The 21,452-nt window shown below is 39.9% G+C and overlaps 1 protein-coding gene across 3 annotated transcripts; it reads right to left on the reverse strand.

Annotated features, from left to right (window-relative positions):
* Nucleotides 1-230: 230 nt before the first annotated feature.
* On the reverse strand, nt 231-21,362 carry LOC136442531 (conserved oligomeric Golgi complex subunit 6-like). 3 transcript variants are annotated; one of them, XM_066439444.1, is made up of 18 exons: nt 21,345-21,362; nt 20,609-20,752; nt 19,684-19,755; nt 15,598-15,656; nt 14,621-14,732; nt 14,031-14,184; nt 13,352-13,445; nt 12,640-12,716; nt 10,695-10,746; nt 9,739-9,830; nt 9,220-9,284; nt 8,319-8,410; nt 6,966-7,080; nt 5,284-5,415; nt 4,128-4,295; nt 2,985-3,146; nt 1,856-1,935; nt 231-569 (listed from the first exon to the last, which is right to left on the reverse strand). In XM_066439444.1, the coding sequence occupies exons 1-18, from the start codon at nt 21,345-21,347 to the stop codon at nt 422-424; spliced, it is 1,821 nt and encodes a 606-aa protein (XP_066295541.1). In that variant the 5' UTR covers nt 21,348-21,362; the 3' UTR covers nt 231-421. The 3 variants fall into 3 exon arrangements, with proteins under 3 accessions (XP_066295541.1, XP_066295542.1, XP_066295540.1); XM_066439445.1 differs by lacking the exon at nt 21,345-21,362 and adding an exon at nt 21,232-21,317; XM_066439443.1 differs by lacking the exon at nt 21,345-21,362 and adding an exon at nt 20,909-21,271.
* Nucleotides 21,363-21,452: the final 90 nt, after the last annotated feature.

Raw genomic sequence — 21,452 nt, forward strand, 5'->3', positions numbered from 1 at the left:
CAGACTTTCTTAGTACTGGAATTCCTCCTGGGCAGCTTCAGTACTGGGAACCCTCCTGTCAGGACTTGGAAACGAGTGCTGAGACTCTACCGAGCGTCTAACGTTTTTTTAGGGCTCTTCGATGCTTTTTTCCTACTTCAGTTCAGAGCTATTGTTTGGAAAACGTTCGAATGAAGAAAAAATAAAATACAGTATCACATTCTGTTACGTTTCAACGACGACAACATATCCTTGTGGCTTGTGCCTTTATCGGGAGAACTACGTACAAGTATGGCCTGAAAGACAGCAAAACACACAGAGCGAAAAAAGATTTGCTTTTCATCAACCAAATTTGTTTCGAGCGCTGTCAAATCGCCCGGTTGCAGCAAGGTCGACAAGGTGTCGTGGGTCCAGTGGCCTAGGGGCTATCAGGCTTTAAAAACTAGGACAGGAGCTGTCTGATCTGCTGGGGAGTCCTCTGCATTATTTCCTTTGGATCCTCGTACTTGTTGGCTGAATCTGTCACTGCATCGTACAGTTGTCCGTACACCTGGCGTATCACGTCCATACTTCTCTTGTCCACAACATCCCTGTCAAGAACAAATCAGAAGTGAGTTGTTAATATATGAGCCAGGACACTTCATCTTTGACCTAATAAATCATAAGACCACAATGCATGTGCATGAAAGGAAGATGTGCACTTAATACTGTGCGCAATGGCTTTTTGCTATAACAAGAAAAAGTCTGTAATGACAAAAGCTAAATTTACTTGTAAGGAGCTCAAAATCCCTGATTGCAATAACTATCATCTCACTTTAAATTTCATGAAATCTGAACTGCATGCAGCAAGATAAAACAATGCTAAGGCCACACAAATATTTTTTGTTGCTTCTTGGAATAGCCTCTCCTATTCTTCCCATTTTGAAAAAAAAAATTGGGTCGCTATTCACATTCACAAATTTTTACTCACAATTTTACTATTTGTAAAACTCAATAGCCACCAAAATAGATTCTAAAGGCCTACACATACCTAAAAAGTGTGGTCACACTTTATAAGTTATACTTTTCATTTAAAAAACTATTTCTCAATATCAATCTATATATTACATGGCAAAAATCAATTTTGTTACTGAAATTATAGATCTAGTACTAGATCAAAGAAAGGGGTGCATTAAATAAAATACTAGTAAGCCATACAAGCTGAAATTTGAATAATCCTCTTATTCTTTATGTTATGTGAATCCTTATCATCATCCCCGACTATTTGCAATTTTTTTTTCTGCCCTGTCTCTTCAATTTTTTTCTAAAAAAATCTAAAAATTAAATTGGTGTGGCCTAACCAATATAAAGAATGAATGAATAGTAAGCTCTTTCAGTTTTCTAACTTAAGGGTTAAGGCTGCACTGAATTCCCTACTGAAATTTCCCTGCCAGTATCAAACTCTGTTGGCAGCATAATCAATATACCTTTAGCTAAGAGCTGTGTTCCTAAACAAATTTTCAGTACAGGTACAGGTACACGAGTTTAGGTACAGGTACTTGTACCTGAACTACTTAACATGTGCAAATAATTGTTGATTTTCAATAAGGACAAAAGGGTGGTTGAATCAGTAACAACGTAATTCTTAATTCTGCTAGACACAAGCCTGTTACCAGTCAGCTTTGACTCAAGTATGAGGCATTATTTATAATGAAAGCAAAGATGAAAATTTGATGTTACAGTTCATTCTGTGCTACAGGAGTTGCCATCCCCTGACCTATTATCCTAGCCAGGCTTGAACTGATCAGTAACGGTACAGTACCGGTAAACCAGGGTTCAGGTATTTTGGACCTGTACCTGTACCAGTACCAGTACACAGCTCTACCTTAGCTCTCACCTTAGTGTTGCACTTAACAAGAACTTGCACTGCGGCAGGACTAGATCATCAGGCGAGGCCAGGAAGGCATCAAAGTGTTTCTGTGGACAGACCACAAAACAAACAAGGTAATCAGAGATGGCAGACTTCACACCCTTAACCCAAGCATACTTCTAGTCCAACAGACCAACATTGCAGCAGTGAGGATGTGTAATGCATTGTGTACATGGGAAATTGCAGAAACACATAATGATTTGCAGACACACACAAGCCAAAAACTCTCACTACCTTGGGGTTGAATACAGTACGTTCTTTTGACCGTGTTGCATTAGCTCGCACGTCGGGTTATAGTGAAAATCTCAGTGGTAGGATTTTCTTTATAATGGGCTTGATTATACCTTTGAGTTTTCTCTTTCTGACACTAACAGTCATTTTCATGTCAAAAAAAATTTTGTGATGTGTTTAGTTCCACGGGAAAATGCCCAATTTTGCGCCTCATTTTTGACGGAAAAATAATTTTCCCTCTAATATTTACTAAAATTACAGAGGTTGAAGAAACCGAAACTCAGGTTTTCTTGTACATGTGTAGCTAGAGGGATATCCTTCATTCCCATTCACAGTTGTTTTGGCTCAGAAGTATTCGCTGGAAGAGACGGTCGCTAGACTTGAGGTTGTGCAAACTCGAATTGAGACCCAAAATAAACTAGGGGGTGAACCCAAAAGGTCTAGACCAGTTAGTCTGGTCAGTGGAGGCACTTGACCCCACTGTAACAGTTACACATGTAGTACCATCCCAGCGTGTCACCTCCCTGTAGCATCGCCAAAAAATGTATTCAGCTAAATAGCGTAAGACAATTCACCCGATTAAAAAATCAGAGTAGACAGTTTTGTTTGCTGACAGTAGAAATGGGGTTTTTGGCTCGATCATGAAGGAAAGAAAAAATGAGTATGACTCGATTCTAATCATCAGGTGTCAAGAATTAAAAATTGGATAACACTAAGTCTTACTTTCCAAATTGGCTTTCTTGACAGTTTTTTATTCTTCCTACAATGCTTGCAGCCACTGCATCATGCTATATAAACTATCTAAAGATATTGACAAGAATGTTTAAGATTTCTACAACTTTTCTTAGAGGCACTTAGTATATACCATAGCAGTCTTGATGGAGTTCCTATCCAGTCCATGTACAGCTGACAAGGGGCCCTCGCGAGGTTGGTGTTGTTGGACGACACTATACATGTGTGCCAGTCCAACATGGCTCAACGTGAAGGATGCTTGCTCATTCACAAGGGTGTCTAAGTGGGCATCAACCTGGAAAACAGATGAAAATAAAGTGCACAAATTTACCCTGCAGGTAAATTCTCAATCTTTTGTACATTAAGTTAGAGGAGAAAATCGTGATAGACTTTGCAACTACAACACAAGCTTAGAAAGCTGTGGCCCTGTGGTGTAAGTGGTTAGCCATCTTGCTGCTTTGCCATATGGATCGGATGTTGCGGATCCATAGGGCTGAGGTTTGACTCCGCTAGGGCTCAGTTTGAGGAGTTGCATTTTGCCATTTTGGTTAGTAACATTACCGTGTACGGGGGACCTTCAGGCGTAAGCCAGGCGTCAAACCTCTGCACGTAAAACAACCCAACACACTTATTGAGAAGGGTATTGTTCTTGGTGCAGGCCAAAGTGAAGTTACGTTGCACTATCAGCTATTGAAAAGCATTACCATTTATCTCAAGCCTAACACTTGAGTCTGAACAGAGAAAAGCTGTTTCTTAATTCTGATTCACGATAGAATTAAAGTGTAAGGGCAGTCAAACACTGCATGATGATCATCAAATAACTTTGTATGTCTACAACTAGGCTAATTTTCTTTCTTTTTACTATGAGACTATATAACATTGTGCAGAAACCTTATGAAAGTCCTGGTACTTTTGCCAAAGTTATATCCACTGTGACAAAATAAATTTGTAGCATGTTTCAATGCGTCCAAATGACACATGTCCAGATCCCATGCAACAAGTTTTTATGTTGTAGGGTGGGCCGACTACTCTCTTTTTGCAGCCAAGGGATGAATTGTAAGGAGTTTACAATTGATGGATAAAAAGGTCTCTAGAGGTACTGCTGTTTGGCGCTAGCTTAGGTGACCTCAATACGACAATTGCCCCATGTGCGGCCATAGGACGGTAGGTTTTCAACTTCTTACACCAGGAAGGAACCCTACTCTATTGGATAAGTACATGTACTAAGTTGTACACCTTGTAATTTAGAACGTGCCACTACAAAAAAAGTACCAACCTGTGCAGACACCATTTCCAGACGCTGGTCTGTGAACTCGAAGAGGGAGAGTGTTGTCTTCATCATGTAGAGACAGTTGACCATGTAGGTGGCCATGTCTGCTGGGTTGAGCTGGCTGGCTGACATGGCGCACATCTGTAGGAGTGGGTCCACAACACAGGACAAGACCTGTGGTAATGTACATTTGGAAGGTAAAAGGTAGTCCAGAGCTCCAAATTCATTTTTGGGAATAGGTGAACGATGATGATGAACCTAACAATTTAGGTGCACAGAAAACTTTTTTGGGTGCACAACATAAGATACATGTAAAGTAAGTAGAATGTCAACAAAACGAATTTACGCTCCCTACTGCCTTTCAACTTCAATCTGAAATTCTATAGGCAACTTTAAAATCTTGAAAATAAAGTATTATATCGAAAAAAGTACAAGAAAGGTTATATTATTTTTTCAGATGCTCAAACTTCGAGAATATTTTGTATACCAGTATACAGTACTAGTACCTTTACCCCATATCATATGAAAATATCTAAGTGCACTGGTGCCCCCACAGTCAAAAATTTGCTGCACAGATCCAATTTTGGGTGCACATGCACCCAGTATTTCTAGCCCTGTATTCCCATAGCTATATCCTTTTTAAGGCTGTAGGGGCAGTGGGTTGTTATCCACTGTGTCTATAAGGAAGACTGTGTATTAGAAGGCAGAGTCCATCCCCCTTCTTCCACCACCTTTTAACTCCCCAACGGAAGTCAGGTACCCATTTTTACATCTGGGGTGAATGAGGAAAGTCGTGCAAATTGCCTTTCACACGGGCACAACATCAGTAGCACGTCAGGATATTCGAAGCCATGACATGTGGTTTTTGGGTCAAACCTAACTGTTATGCCAAAACAGAGTTGCTAGCCAAAATCCCCTTTAACCTGCTTGAGGTACCTCCTCGAACACATGTACAGGACCCCCATTTTACCTCCCTTCTGAAAGAGGGGGATGGGTGCTAGACTATTCTGTGGAGTAGCAATCTGAGGAGCAAACTGGAAGTAGAATAGGACCAATGAATTTCAGGATGGGTGGAAGAGGGGCTACCAAAATGTCGGCATGTAGAAATTACATGAAGTGCGAGTGTAAGAAATACCCCAAGAACATTAGAAGCAGAACAAACCTCGGTGAAGTCAGTCCTCCGAGCGTCAAGAGGGACCACAGATGAGTCGTAGGACGATAGAATCTCTCGCAGAAGCGCCATGGTCTGGGTCAGAGCTGCAGTTGGGCCAAGATCTGCAGGGGGGAGCTCCACCTACAGGGAATGGACAAAAACATTTGTAGTGCAGTACATCTCTATCAAAGTGTATAATTTTGCCTTAGTTACAATGTATGCACTACTACTAATGTGATGTAATTAATTGTCAACATACCTAAACACCATGAACAACAACAGTAACTGAAAACATTGACACAATGTGGTCTTCAAAGTTGACAAAAATAGAGCTGTTATAAAACTACTTGAACTGAAATGTAGCAACTTTCTTCATACAAATTTTAAAGTCATGATATACCAATAAATGGCAACAAAAAATTTGCATTTTCAATTACGGTCCTGAAAAAATTAGGATGGGTGGGTACTGGGTAGGTATAGGGATTCTTTTTTTCTTTAGATTTTGGCCGAAGTGAATTAACAAACAATATATATATGATGTTGAAAATGCCAGTGTCTTGATGCATTCATTAAAGGTATTTTCAACATGATGATCATTTGTCATAAATCATACAGATATAGCTGTGCATTGTCCAATGGTTACTAAACATTCCTACATCAACTATTCATCAAGGCTTTGATTAATAGGTCTAGAGTGTGAAATACAGGAAATCTGTTTTGAATTTCATCACTAAGATGTCAGATCAAAAATCTTATCTTTGCCAGCAGTCGACTCCCAAAAAAAACTACAATGTAGGATCGACAGTTTTTGCTAGGGTTGGTTGGGTAATCGGAATTACAATGTACAACACTATTTTCTTCAGGCAGGCTAACCTTAATTTCGTAAAGCATACTGCAGTATGCTAAATATACCACTAAGACCAGTTTTGACTTGTTTTACATTAGTCCATCATAGATAAGTTTTTTTATAACATTTGAAATTCGCGACATACATGTAGTGATGTAACAGTCGGCAATGTCCAAAGACCTTTGACCTTTTTGATGTCATTATACTTCCCAACACTCATTATTGCAGTTTCTTTGTGCGCGTGGCAGAAAATTTGTACACCTGTACTACGTTTTGTGCCACAGAAAAGGTCATAATTACATTGTGGGCTCTAGATGACGTGTTTACAAGTTACGCTCCAAATTGGGAAGTCCTCCATTCGGAAAGCCGGCTCAAAGAAGACATCGCCAGTATTACATCACCATGCCGCGAATTTCAAATGTTGTAAAAACGCTTATCTATGATGGACTAGTGTAAAACAAGTAAGAATTGATCTTAGTGGTATATCTAACATACTACAGTATGCTTTACGAAATTAATTTTAGCCTGCCTTTAAGGCCTAACATTTTTAGTGGGTTGAGTACAGGGCTGTCTCCAGGACCCATCCCTCTGTCCCAGGATGGAAATTTGCTTGTTGGGACAGACAAAAATAGCATCCTTTCCACTCATAAATGTGAAGTTCACGACATGAAATTGACAAAAATGTATTTTCATAAGCTCAGAAAAATTAACAACATGGGCTTCCAAACAATGAGAGGGACGAAAAAAAATTCAAGCTAGAGACAAGCCTGATTCAGAGCAGGACAATAAAGTTCAGCCAGCTGTAGTGTTCCTGTGAAGATCACAGTAATTTGACCAGTTATACCTTTTCCATAAGTTTACTAGAATGGCAGTTCAAACTGTTCATGAAGAGTTTTTTGCTGAGCTGATGCATGTCTTCTGTTGTGGCCAGAAGGCTTGCTGACCCCTGTAGGATAGAACTAAACAAACAAAAAACAAACAAACAATCAAACAAAGTTCAGGGAATAGCTCGCTTCAGCAGGTTAGTGAGTCAGTTGAACACCACCAAACATTTCTTCATGTCAATGATTTGGAAACACCACCATGTGGTAATGAGTTTTGGATTTATTGGAATTGCAACAATGCAATACAAGTGGGATACAGGCAGCTATTGCTGATGTCGTGATCCACACACATAATGTACCCGTTTTTACACTTGGGTGGAGTGGGGAAAATCGTGTTAAGTACCTTTTTCCCAGAGGCACAAGATCGGTGGCAGCAGGGGATTCGAACTCGGAACCCCTTGGTTCTGAGTCGGAAATCCTGCCGTTACGCCACACGACCCCACATGGTAATGAGTTAGCAATGAAAGTGAAGGTAGCTGACAAAATTGTTAAAATGTTGAGAAAACAATGTGTTTAAAGTGTAGCTGTCACTTCAACCTTCAACATACTAAGGTTCGTCCGTTCAGACCCTTGTAAATTGTGGTGCCCAGTGGACATACATGTACATATAGTGCAGAGAGTTTCCTTGATGTTTCAGTAGAAGGGTATATTTTTACAGGATGCTAAAAGCACATCAACTTTTCTTTTGCCTGTGAAAATCACTTTGTCCTTTTGAGCTATTTTCCTGCTGTGTGAGGCCGGCTTTAGAGGCTGTGCAGCTGATACCAGAACTGATAATTTATACAGGGTGGCCTGCCAGACAATGGCCATTCCTGCTTAGAGAGGATTACTGACTTCAGACACTGGTGTTATTTATCAGGTGTGAAACGACTAATGTAAACAGTGCTTTGAAGGAGAGGCCTAGAAAAAGATTTTGCGATCATACATGTAGTTATAGTCGAAAATACAAATAAAAAGTTTAGCTACGAATATACACATGTAACACTATAATGTGAAGAAGAGGTAGGGCTGCATGTCACAAATTGGCACACAGCAAGGGGCTTGCCTGGTTTGTAAAGCAACCTTCTATCATACATTGCTGAAGGTTAGACATCCAGGTTAACAATATCTAAAGACAATATTCAATCTCTACAATTGGATAAGATTTGGAGATTACTTCCAGACATTTCGAGTGACATTCATGACGGCATTCATCACTCTTCTTCTGCTCATTGGAATGAACTGGTAGAAAGAGTTGTTGCATAGTATATTATGGGAAAGATTGAATTGCCTTTAATTATCATGATCTACGGTTAGAGGTAAGAATACTATACCCTATTGTGTGGTGATAGAAGTTGAGTAGATTGGCCAGTTTGTAAAGTATGACTGGACCGGGCTCAGCCACTAGAACATGCTCCACTCGAACCTGCACATGGGAAACACACCAACATCCATGGAAACTGTCAGTCAAGCATTAAGCCCCTTCTCACTGGACCCGCGGCATGCGGGCATCGTTGCTGTGTCCTAAACTGGATTTGTATTTCCATTGACTTTATAATGGGAATATTCAAAATGTACAAGTATGACCAAAGAGACAGCAAAACACAGAAAGCTTTAAAAAAATTAGTTTTTTGTCAATGAAATTTGTTGAGTGTTTTGCAGCTACGATGCCGGCAGGTCGTGGGTCCAATGGGAGGGTGGCTTTCACAATCATGTTACATTAGAAAATGTGACTTGAACAGGGCTGTGTCCAGCTTTAAATTCTTTTCTGTCCCACTCATTATTTGGGAGCCCATATTGCTGCTTTTCGATGCTAAATCATTCTGTCATTATAAGCTTCTGAAAATACATTCTAATAAGTTTCAGGTCAAGAAGATCAACTTTTTGGGATAGCGAGGTGAAATTTTTGTCCATTCCAACAAAAAAATGTCCGTCAGACAGGTAATGAAGCCCTGGACTTGATTGATGATAGCACAGCCACATACACTGAACAGGGTTTAAAATTATATTACATAGTAAGAAAATGTTGTATTTTGGTTTCATACATGTCAATCTTTATGAGAAGGGATAGTGCTGTACTGCAATTGGTCCATTCCTCAACAGATGGCACTTTGAAATGTTCATTTGAACACTTGCTTGTTTGGCACTTTGAAATGTTGAACACTTGCTTGTGATTTTTTCACGAGTGACATTCAGTGAGGGTCTCACAGATGACATGGCCAACGACAGGCATACCTTAAATGGCCGACAGACTCCCTCAGTGATGTGCCCTAGTACTTCAGTCATTGGCTCCTCCACACCTGAAGTACAGGTAACGAAAAACAGCACATCAAAGTTCCATCCAAATCATTACAAGGTGAGTCACAAAGACGGGTACAAGTTTATCAAGTTTGATACAGTCCAAACTGCCTAAGAAGACCACTCTAGGGACCATTAAAATCTGGTCTATGTGGACACGTGGTCACTTTGAACAGGATTCTGTCAGAAAGTATCCAAAGTGAGTATCTCATTTTAAGATTCATCAAAAATATATTTGCAGTGATTGTGCCACTTTACAACATTTTGCTTTTAAGCAGGTATCTAACTGGACTGCACCTAATTGTGGCAAGGGACCACCGAAAATCAGTCACATTGGCCAGGTACTTCTTATGTAGAGGCTGGTACAGGCTTGACTATATGACACAAAGTGTTGCAGTTGATATTGAAAAAAGAATCATATTCAAAAATCAGTAGTTTGACTCTATGATAACATACAGTCATCTGGGACCATCTTGAGGACTGCTTGTAGATACTCCTTCTCTGATGCTGTAGCCTGGTGTAACCACGCCAGCATGTCACCAACATATCTGAAGCAGTCAGAGGAAGGGAAATATACAGAAATGTGTGTGGTGGTTTATGGTTGCGGTTTTTGTGGTGAGCTCTTTAGCCGTTCCATTGTGTGACTGTAGCGCTACTATTAATAATGTTTCAAACTCAAAACAAACTCAAAACCACCACAAACACTCTATCGCAAAATTAAATCCCCTCAAACTTATATTGTACGGTGACATAGCTGTTAGGGAGAAGGAATAATGCTTGCATCAAAAATTGATGTTTGATCTTCGGCAAATAAAAAAAAATTACAGATTAGGTACATATTAGTAGGATTGGTCAGTCGACCAATCGTAGGGAATTACGGAGGAAGCGACCTCTGACCTCCGCTCGTGCCACCCTCATTCCTGCGACATCCGCCGTCTGAACGGCTGGGCTCGTGTCCCAAACCGTGCATCACGTGCCCCAAACCGTGTAGCTCTCTCATTGTATTGTCTATGTGTACGTAAGTATAATTAGCTATAAATACTGTAAATGCCTTAAAGTTCGCAGGAATTTGATTTTGCGGTAGGGAGAAAATGGAGTGTTCATGGTGGTTTTTAGTTCGCAGTTGAAACAAGGGGTAGGCAGGCAGAAGAAGTACACGGAACATTTTGGCAGTGGTTTTAAGTTCCCGGTTAAGAAGTCACACTGAAAGTGTGAACACTAAACCACTACAAAAATTTCAACATTTACAGTATTTGCTTACTAGTACTGCTATTCAGAACAAATAAACACACAATTAGAAAAGGCAGTAGTCAGAAAACATCATAGAAATACGTAATGTACATCCGCGAGTCATTTATTTGCTTGACGAAAGTTTCTGTTACAAATCTATATCAAATGATTGAGAAGTTTACCTCAAAGGATCATGGGAATGCATCTCGATGGGGCGGGGTGTACCACTTGCACCTGTAAGTGTAACATGGAACAAAGGGTGGTCAAAAATTGGATATTTATTTGTTTGTTTATTTGTGACGCATAACAATCAAGGACATTATATACACAATATAACGGGAGTCGCCCAAACATAGGACGTTTTTTTACGCGCTCGAACTCACGGCGCTCCATTGCTGGTTGCCAGAGAATGGTCATGTTTTAATGAATGAATTTTGAAAACATTCATCTAAAGAACATACATGGACAAGAAATGTATTCATAATGTTCATGGGCCCTTCACGCTCCGAGTTACAAGCGGCAAACGCTGTGAGACGTTTTCACGAATGTACCTTCTGATTTAGTGCTACGCCAGATAGTGTGCCTAACTTAGTACGCTTTGGTAATTTTGCTCTCTTCGGAAGTTGGTGATGAAGTTAGGGAAATGTAAATAAGACTTGAAGTCTACTATATTCTAGCTTTCTTTTGACCGGAAAATTTTGACTGTGTGCACTTCTAACGTCATGTGAGAAGGGCTATATCTAGCGCATCCCAGCTCATGTTTTGGCGGGAAATAGGCTACCTCGCACTGTGCGCGCGGCCCTACGTACGTCTTGCATGCGACCCGACTTACAAAATCATTACGAAAAAACGACACCGCTTACTTCAACAACACTCCGTCTACTTATTGGGAAATATCTTCGCCATCTCTGTATTCAGTTTTCTTTTCATAGACGGTACCAATCACATGTTAGAGCGTTACACAGCTGTGCGTTGAATCTCCGTCCGCCACCATCGCGGCCCCCAAAAATGGCGGGAAAACAACGTTGCCAGACGGCAGCGATGTTTACGTTGTTTTCTTTGGTCGGTTTTCTTCTCAAGAAACACTTAAAGACCCAATTTTTTTGTGTTTTATGAAGTTATATTTCTTATGTGTATGATAGTTGTATATCTGCTTGGCACAGGTCGTATATTTAGGTGTCGGGCCGTCTAGCTACGCAGTGACCCTCTACTCAGCGTTGCCATCATTATTGTCAAAATACTATTCTCGACAAAACAAGAAATGAATATGTACACATATGTTTTGAATGCAAATACAAATTATGTTCATGGACTTGGTTTATTTATCTTCCTTATGAGCATAGTCAGTGGACACAAACACGGCGTACTTATGCATAACAAGATCACTAAAAAGTCCGTCCTAAGTTAGGGCGCGTCCTAAGTTCGGGCAACCCCCGTTATATATTCCTTGATAACAATCAAACTGCCTCAAGGCATAACATACCAGTCTTAACTGTAACAGAACCAGCTTATGATTAGTGGTTTGATAAATAGATCAATAAATCCACTCAAATCTATAGATGGGTCTGGCACTTTTATCATGATTGTTAGGATTGGAGCAATTAAATTAAAAGTCAATGTTTTGGTAAATTGTCTTAATTTACATAATGAGCTGACTCTACATCTGTTTCATAACATTGGCTAGGGATATTCACACAATACAAATATCCTGTCTCTGAGCAGTATGAACATGTTAAAAACCTGGGATTTGTTTACAAATCAGTTGTGGTCTGTAGAATTGGATTAACTCACTACATGATGATGTACTGGTTGCCTTTTATGTCAGTAGATCAGGCTGTCTCTACCTTTTAAAACAATTCATGTAACAAAACAATTTGTATTGCTATATATATACAGACAGGCTACAACTGTGAGGTCCAGCAAAGAGGAAAGAATCAATTTCTAGTTCCAATTCAATTACTTTCAAGTTTTTAGGCTTATTTACTACAATGTATATTAAACAGTCATGAATTTTTGAATCTTGCTTAACAATAAGTAATTTTTAAGATCATTATAGAAATAATAGATTTTGATCATTTTGGACAATCAATTGTAGATTATAATTCACATGAAAGTGCTAACACTTGCCTCCCCTTGTTAAAGCATCAATGAACCCCCGCACTACAGCAGTTCTCCTGGCAGTCCCGTATTCATCTAAAGAGTACCTGAAAATAGAGACGGACGAGTCAATTCTCATCCATGGACAGGGGCGGTGGCAGGAAATTTTTATATGGGTGGGGGGTGGTTTAGTGGGCAGTCCCGCGGCATACTCCCTCTGAGAAAATGTTGAAATCTTGATCCGCCGAAACCCTATTTCCTGCGTGTTGATGGGCAAATTGTGCCTGGTAGAGTATTAGCTATTAGTGAAAAGATACACAAGGGTTTCAGCTGTATTTTCCAGGGGGCTATGCCCCCCCCAATGTATTTTTTGTGTGTGTGTGTGGGGGGGGGGGGGCAAGCTGCTGCCACTGATGGACAAAAGTAAAGGGGGAAATGTTCATGGGGATTCAGTTTCGCAGTAGGGAGAAAATGTGTTTGCAGTGGTTTTAATGTAACAGGATTAAGATAATGATTAAATCAATGTAAATCCCCATTTGAAAAGAAGGGTACAGCTTCAACTGAGATGCCCTTCCCAAGATTTGAACTGGTTACCAACTAAGACAATAAGAATCAGGAGCTCAATTGTGTGGCTGCCACCTGTTGAGCTACAGGGACATCCCATACATTGTTATTACATGAACTAAAAGAACACACTAGAGAACTACGAATCAGAGGAGTGAAGAGTAGAAAGTGAAGTTACCTGAAGAGTACAGGTCTGTCCTGCAGGGCGGACATGGCCTGACACAGCAGGGGGGACACCTCCAGGGAGTCACCAGTCAGTAGTCTGCACTCCGCTGGACAGGTAAGGGACAAAATATGTCACTGCCGTCTGATTACATAGTACATGTAAGTTAGACACTTAATAGCGAATAACAGGGTGATGCAGAATCAGGGGGTCATCGATGGCTGCTACATATTCTCAACTTCAATTTTACCTACCGAATGTGATATTAAGCCATTTGGGTTTAAGATTACTGAAATGTGGGAGGTAGTGCCAAATTAAACTGGAGGCTGTTGTAAAAATGCGTGCCATGGCCAGGCCGCCGTACCGCAAAGTTGCATGAACAGTCCGAGATTATAGCCGAGGTCCCTTCGGGGATGTGGGTCACATTTCCTTTTTTTTGTTGTAGGATCATGCATGCAAAATGCAATTGAATTATTTCACTAGACTGTATAAGTATTCCCTGAGATACAAGTACATGTAGAGCCCAGCGGGATACTGTAAAATACGGACTGGCGTGCAGTTCAAGGAAATATTTTAAGTGCAAGTTTCCATATTTCCATACTGACTCCTATACTTGCCTTCAGTTGGTAATGTTCATTTTGTAAAAACTGATTGGCACAACTACAAACCACTTTCCCCACCAACATGGCCACACCTTGAGTCCACCTGTACAGTCGTTCATACGCAGTCTCCAGGTGTAGGGCCATGGACTCCATTATCTCCAGTCCTGCTGTCTGTTGGTTAGTCCTCAGGAGGACTTTAACATCATTGTGGATAGACTTGGCTCGGACCAAGGCCAAAAAAAAGTCCTGAAATTTATCATAAGTAAGTAATTATACATCAAAATTATTTGTAAAACTGTTACAGAACGTCGCTGAAGGCTAGACATCAGGGTAATAATATTTGCAAGAAAACATAACGTACTGTAACTGTTACTCAATACTATTATGAGGGCACATACAATTTTGTAATTACCTCATGAAAAGATACGTCCAAACAGATATCCAACCCAATGTCCCGAGTATAAAGCACTCCTGTATATCTAAACTGTGCATACCTGGGGGTGCTGCACTAGAGATCTCTCAAACCGACTGTTTTTCAAAGTGGCAGATTTATGTAACCCGGTGGGTCAATTTCAATGGAGTTTGAGTAACTGCTATTTGGCATAAGCAATACAGGAACAAAAGTTAGACCTGAAATCTTTTGCGCTTTAAGTGAAAGAAGCGTGTATGTGCCTTCATATACCTCTGTCATGGTTGTATTGTGACTGCCACGGAGAACCTTCATCTCGGCTGGCTGCAGCTGGAACTTGGACAGGAAAGCATCGGCCACTTCTGCCTTCATCTGTAGTAACTGGCTGTAATATCAACAACACTTACAATTATTACAAATCATATTTAAGTTCTTGATCCCTGCCGCCAGGTAATCAAGTTAATTTCTGTACGTAACGAACACTGCAGCCAGTTTGAAACCAGTGGTACCATGGCTTGTGAAAAACATTTTTTTTTAGAAGCAAACAAAATAAACATTGTGATAACTTGCAATTGTGAATAAAAACAATGATTGTACACTGTTTTCTTCTCAAAAGAATGAGCTGTAGTGCCAGGTTCCGAACTAGCTGCCGTGTTCACTGTGATGTATACATACATATAGAGATTACTGTAAATGCTTTTGAGTTAGTGTGGTTTTTATTTCGCGCAAAGGGGAAAAGGGACTGTTTGCGGTGGTTTTAATCTCGCAGCAGTGCTATAGTCACATACTGCCACAGTATTGGACAAAAATGTTCACGGTGGTTTTACGTTCGCGGTGAAACGGTCGCCGCAAAAAAACGCGAAGATAAAACCACTACGAACACTTCAGAATCTGCATTTACACTTGACTATACGGCCGCTGGGATCACGAACAATGATCAACAACATCAGAAGGGTGTGTATTTTGTACAGATAACTGTGTTCATTTGATAATATCAGTATTTACTGCAACTGTTGTATCTTAGTGTCACAAGCACTTTAATGATGAATAATAATGTCTAAAAAGTGTCTTCTATTATGGCAACCAAAGTTGTTGACTGATACTAGTTACACAACCCTAAATGTTTACAGGATCAGGAAATTTGTAGAAAAAAATACAGTTGTGAACAATCGTACTGACTGTATGTGATATGCAAGCTGACAAAATATACTATCAAATTAAGACACAGGATATGAGTTCATATCACTGACCTTTCACCCTGTAGTTTTGTGGTCTGGTTGATGAGATCGTGAGTTTGCTCCTTAGCCACCTAACAAAGGAAGACATTATTTTAGAGATGGTCGAATAAGAAACTGTCAGTGGTAACAAAGTTGTCAGAATTCCCTAAGTCTTCCTCTATCTCTATTGTTACTGTAAAAATAAATAATACATAAATTTTTGTTAGAACTTAATTTCACAGTAGGAGGGGGAAGGAGGTTTCCCTGGCATTTTAAGTTTATAGGTGAAACAATTCTGTAGTACAGTACCGGTAAAATATGGAATCAATGCATATTTGCATTGTCATTATCTTGCTGTGGGGAGGTCAATTTAAAAAAGAAAACACAACATTTCTAGGTCTACAGTACATGTATAAATTATTGTATTTTTTTGCCATCTGAAAATAAGATTATTTTGCCATGTTTTTCTTCTAGGAGATTTTTCTACTACCAGTTGGTCTAGCTACAGTTTTGTTCTCCTGACTAGAATTGTGCTGTTTGCACCAAAGTTGTGAAAAGAAGGCTGCCATACCCATAGCCTAGTAGCCATTCTCAACGGGCCGGCTTGGGGATGTTTTACCGGCCCAAGCCGTACAAAACAATGTTCTTTTTCTGAAACTGAAAGCCTATCTTTTTAATTACCGCCAGAGCGATGTAAGTGAAACCAACCAGGTAACTATAACCCCAACTTGTGGTTGTGCACTAGGAGGGAGGGATACTGTATAATTTTTTTTAATACCTTTAACTAGTTTAAGTTTGCCGTGATCTAATTTCTAGTTTGGAGAACATGGAGTGTTCATGGTGGTTTTGAATTTGTGATAGCGCTGTATTGCTACTGCTACAGTAGTGGAAACTGTGTGTACCACCTTTATGGACAGCCACTCATGAAAAACCTAATAGCGGCTCGACAAGGGTGCTAGAGACAGACAGATTTTCCGATGGATAATATTAATTTTAGGAAGTAAAAATGAATACTTATTACAGTATATAACTAGAGTTCCACGACCTCATACCTTCGCCAAATGATTTGAACCTTTGTGACTGACTTATTAGGAGTGTTTCTCATCAATTATAAATCATACCAGTTGATTGTCTTAAAATATAACATGTCCAAAGTATGAGCTTTACAAATTATGAGCATAACAAAGAAGGTTATGCTAATATTTATCATCAATTATGCAAATAAGGCCCTTATTAGCATAATTTGATTCAACGATGTTCACATTGACATAACTTCCCGATGCCACAAAAAAACTATTAAATGTCATTTGCCAGTGTGGAATAATAGAAGTTATTCATTAAGTATGCAAATTAGGCCCACATTTGCATATTTTCTATCCATTAACAGTCCTCGCTTCCTCAGTTACAATTTGAATAGTCATATCATGGAACAAAGCGGATTTTTAAAGTTGCCTCATTAATTATGCAAATTAGAATCTGATTTGCATAATTATCGCCCAATCATACTAAGCATCACAGAAGCTATCCACATACCAAAAATCATGACCATCCATCAAGGCCATCTTGTTATAGTATTTTCTCATTGATTATGCAAATGAGATCTTCATTTGCATAGTTCATAATATTTCTCTCTTCCTCAGTTACATGTTTCAGAGTCCTATCATGGAATTTGGCGGATGTATAAACTTTCCTCATTAATTATGCAAATTAGGTACTGATTTGCATAAGAAGTATCTAATCATGTACATCATCACTCAAGTTATCTACTTACGAAAAAGCATTACCATCCATCAAGCCCTTCTTGAGTTATTCCCTTTCAGACGCAAAACCTGCTCCTGCAGTTCTAAAAAAGCCGCTAGGGGGCCCAAACCTGTACCCCTTACTCTCTGTCCAAAGATCTATGTACCACTCAAAAATCAATTCCATAGCATGTCCAGATCACGAGATATCAAAACAGGAAGTTCCGCTGCAGTACCGTAAGAAGCCGCTAGGGGGCCCAAAATCTAATCGTTTTCAGGTCTCATCAAAACCTACCAACATACTAAGTATCAAAACAATCCATCCAGGCACGCTAAAAATAATTACTCAAGCAACTGGATAAAATTTTGAAACAGTCAAACGTTTCAGACAGCATCCACTGTCTTTCGTCAGTGACTAACGATAGGACTGAGAACACCAGGTTTCAAAATTTTATCCAGTTGCTTGAGTACTGTTTCAAAATTTTATCCAGTTGCTTGAGTAATTATTTTTGGCGTATCTTACTACCAGGATGTCTAATTTTCATCAACGAATCCATCCAGGCATTCTTGAGTTATGTTGGTCCACTACAAACACACCCACAAACGCTACCCTCTGCATAACCTTCTCGGCGAAGGTAATAAAGTACACACTACTCAGCACTAGTCCCGTGTGCATCAAAAAGCATTCAGTATTCTACTAGATTCCCCAGATGACCCTCTATTTTCTATTTAATTAAATCAAGGAGGTTTTATATCTATACAAAACCTCCTTGATTAAATTAAACAACCTCAGCTTATGCCTGAATACAATGTACCTGACAAGGCCTGACAAAAGTTAGGCTACACAAAGAATGTCAGGGGGATAAGAAAAACTATATTTGATGTAGTATATGTTCCTTTATATCTTATTATCACATAGCCAGATAGCGTCGACCAATCAGAAGCCTCCACTGCCCATGTGTTATAATGCCATAAACGCCCGTTCGACTGTTCCATTATGTAGAGGGAGGTATCTTTTTGATGAATCTTTTTCTTAACCTTGTTTAAAAAATCTTTGTCTTAAAATTCACAAAATCTTCTTAAAATACATGAAAAAAATAACAAATTTCAATTCAAGTGAAATTTAAACGGAAGGACCAAATAAAATTTTTCACACCCCCACCGTAAGTGGAACCGTACGCAGACGACAAAGTTCACTTCGTCCATCATTATTGAAACCCGTTCGATCGTTATGGATGGAGTACCGAGTATCGCAGTTTTTCGTCGAAGAACTGTCAGACACTGACTTAGAGTCAGTTTTCGGGTCATGGGAGGCTGGGGAAGATGCCCATGAACATGCTGCAGCTGTTGAGGGGCGGGAAGCTGACGAGTGTGACCAAGAAGCACCGGACAATGCAGACACACAGAGTCGTACTCGCTTTGCTGCTTTAGACACAAAACAGCTGGACCAGTTGGAGGAAGGGAGGGTAGAAAAAGTGACAGAAAGTTCAACTAAGTGGGGCGTAAAGCTTTTCAAAGGTGGCCATGGGTATTCTTTTCTATTTTGCTGAATGTTTAGCACAGCTACAATTACATGTATTTCTATGAATAGAATGATGTACATTTTGTGTTGCTTAATTTGTTGTACCATGTTGACAACCCAGTATCTCACACCAAATTTTTCAATAGCAAACTTCAGGTATTTCAAGTACTTAAGAAATACCCAACAAAGATATTTTCAGCAATATCTGACCAAATTGCTGATAAATGTTCCAAAATCTTGATAGAAAGCTGTAAAACTAGCCTAATGTAGCAAATGAAGTGGAAAATAAATGTAGACTTGTTTCAATTGTTTGAATGGCAAAAAGTGTTCCTCACAAACCTTTGTTGTTTGCTGAATAACAGGATTCTGGGTAATGAATATGGTGGCGGGAAAATAGACCGAAGTGCCGTAGCCATAAGTTGCAGCAACAAAGTGGCGTTTTTGATGACTGATCACACTTAGAGTCCAGTTGCAGGTTAGCAAAAGAGATTCTAATAAGTTGTCTTGTAATTGTGTTTAGCAGGAAGCGGATGTGACATTTGTCTTAAAAACCAGCAAACAACCATGTAGTGTAATTCTCCCACGAAGCCCTCAGACTGTGTCAATAAGGGACAGAGAGTTTTTGACATCGCCATCTTCTACTGCATGGTTATCAAGCTTTTTAGACTGTGTTCTGAATACGTTAGTATGTCAGGTTTGCATTGCTGACGTTATAACTGATGTTGCATCTGACACATATCCCTAGATACACCATTTTTAAAAATCCTGAGTTTATATTACCCTGCGAGTTTATGTGAACTAACCTTACAGTAGCAGGAAGCTCACAAATGTATGGTTACCAGGCTACCATATACCCACCTTGAGTCTGCTGGTCATATCTTGGCAGCATTCCGACATTGCTCTCACATCTTCATGGATACCATCTAGTTGCTGATAGATGAAATGTACATGTAGGTAAAAATGTATTAGTTTAGTCAGCAATACATTGACAGGAAACAATGACACCTTGAGGTATTCTTCCTAATCTATTATCATTTACAAAGAATTATGCTCATACTCAGATATCCAGGGAGTCATACCAGAAGGGAGTTCAGTCATGTAACCTGGCACCGGCAAAACCTTCGTAAACAACTTTCTGAGGCAATATCTAAAAAAATCCTGGACCAATATCCACAATATATACGTCAAAATAAAGGGAATTTTGTTGTCAAATTACCAGGGTGTTTGGATTGATTTGTATGGGAATTTTAGATTCATTTGTAATGTTTCAAATGTAATGTGAATCAATGGATTATCTAAATTTGTAACACAGCAATTGAGGAGATTGAAGCATGATGCTTTTTCATTAGCATGTTGAAGTGCAATGCAAATCTAAGCAAAAATTCTTTTTAAGATTCATCCTTGAATCTCCGAGTTCGATATCCCTGTAATCTGCGGCACATTATGCCAGGCTCACAGGGTCGGTGTGGGAACCAGTGAAACAAAGAAACGAGTAGAACAGACTTCTGGCCCCAGGGATTCGAACCCGCGCCAAAACCGGTCAGCCAGATCACAGGCATGCACGCCTTAACCACTAGGCTAAAAGGTCTAGTAAGGTTGGAGGCACTTGAACCCCACTTTTACATTTTCATTAAACTTTATCTAATTAAAAATAAAGCATATCGGGTTCTTTTATGGCGTCCCCTGCCAAATGGACAAATGTAGCCCAACAGTCAAACTCATTAGAAACCATTCATAATTATGTATGAAAACGTTGATGCTCAATTACAATAAGAAAGGCTACCTCCTTCACTTCTTTGAAGGCAACCGCAAACTCCTCATTGATGGTCAGACTCCTGTGCTCGATGTCACCTCGTAAGTTCCGCCGACTGCGTAGACTATTCTCCCCGAAGAACTGCGACAAAGCCTCAAGGGCATCCAGCATCTCCTGCAATGGTAGATAAATCAGCTAGTCAAACTACTTGAAGAAAATATGGCCACAGCCTTGAAAATTGTTCGACGTCAAACATCATAATTTGCTCTATTGATCTTACTCAGCTTCCTGAATCCCTTTTTCATAGAATTCAAAATATTTGTCTGTCACCTTGTCATTGTCAAGTCGAGTTTCTAGAATCTTGTTCAACTTCCGGGCTAAAGGATTGCTTTGGCTCGGAGTAGCGGCCGCAGTATCGCCCATACCTATAGTAATTTTCGACCAAGCTAAGGCTATGGGGGAGGGGGGCGGTACCAAAGAAGGGGTACTCGATATGAGAACAAAAATCCTCTGATGAGTGGTGCTAGGATCCTCTCACACTCCCTGTACGACTGTCATCAATACCATGGGCTTAGAAAGCTATATTTCTACCCAAAACAGCATTTATCAAAAGTTTCATCCACGGCCGTACTGCTGACAACATACAAACATACGTGTCACCCAGCTAGGTTAGCCGCTGTAAATTGTAAACATTCCGCTAGAGGGGGCAGCTAGTCCGCAGGTGTCACGGACTACAAAGCCTCCCGGTAAGCGAGTCTCTACTTACCATATATGGAAAGTTTTTCCAAATATGGTGATAGCCCGATAGTTCGGGGAGGCTTCGGCTTGACAGTCCGTGACAGCGGAGATCTCCCAGAAGCCTATGCGGTGGTTT

This window comes from Branchiostoma lanceolatum, chromosome 9 (genome assembly GCF_035083965.1).
Source record: "Branchiostoma lanceolatum isolate klBraLanc5 chromosome 9, klBraLanc5.hap2, whole genome shotgun sequence".
Lineage (NCBI taxonomy): Eukaryota > Metazoa > Chordata > Leptocardii > Amphioxiformes > Branchiostomatidae > Branchiostoma > Branchiostoma lanceolatum.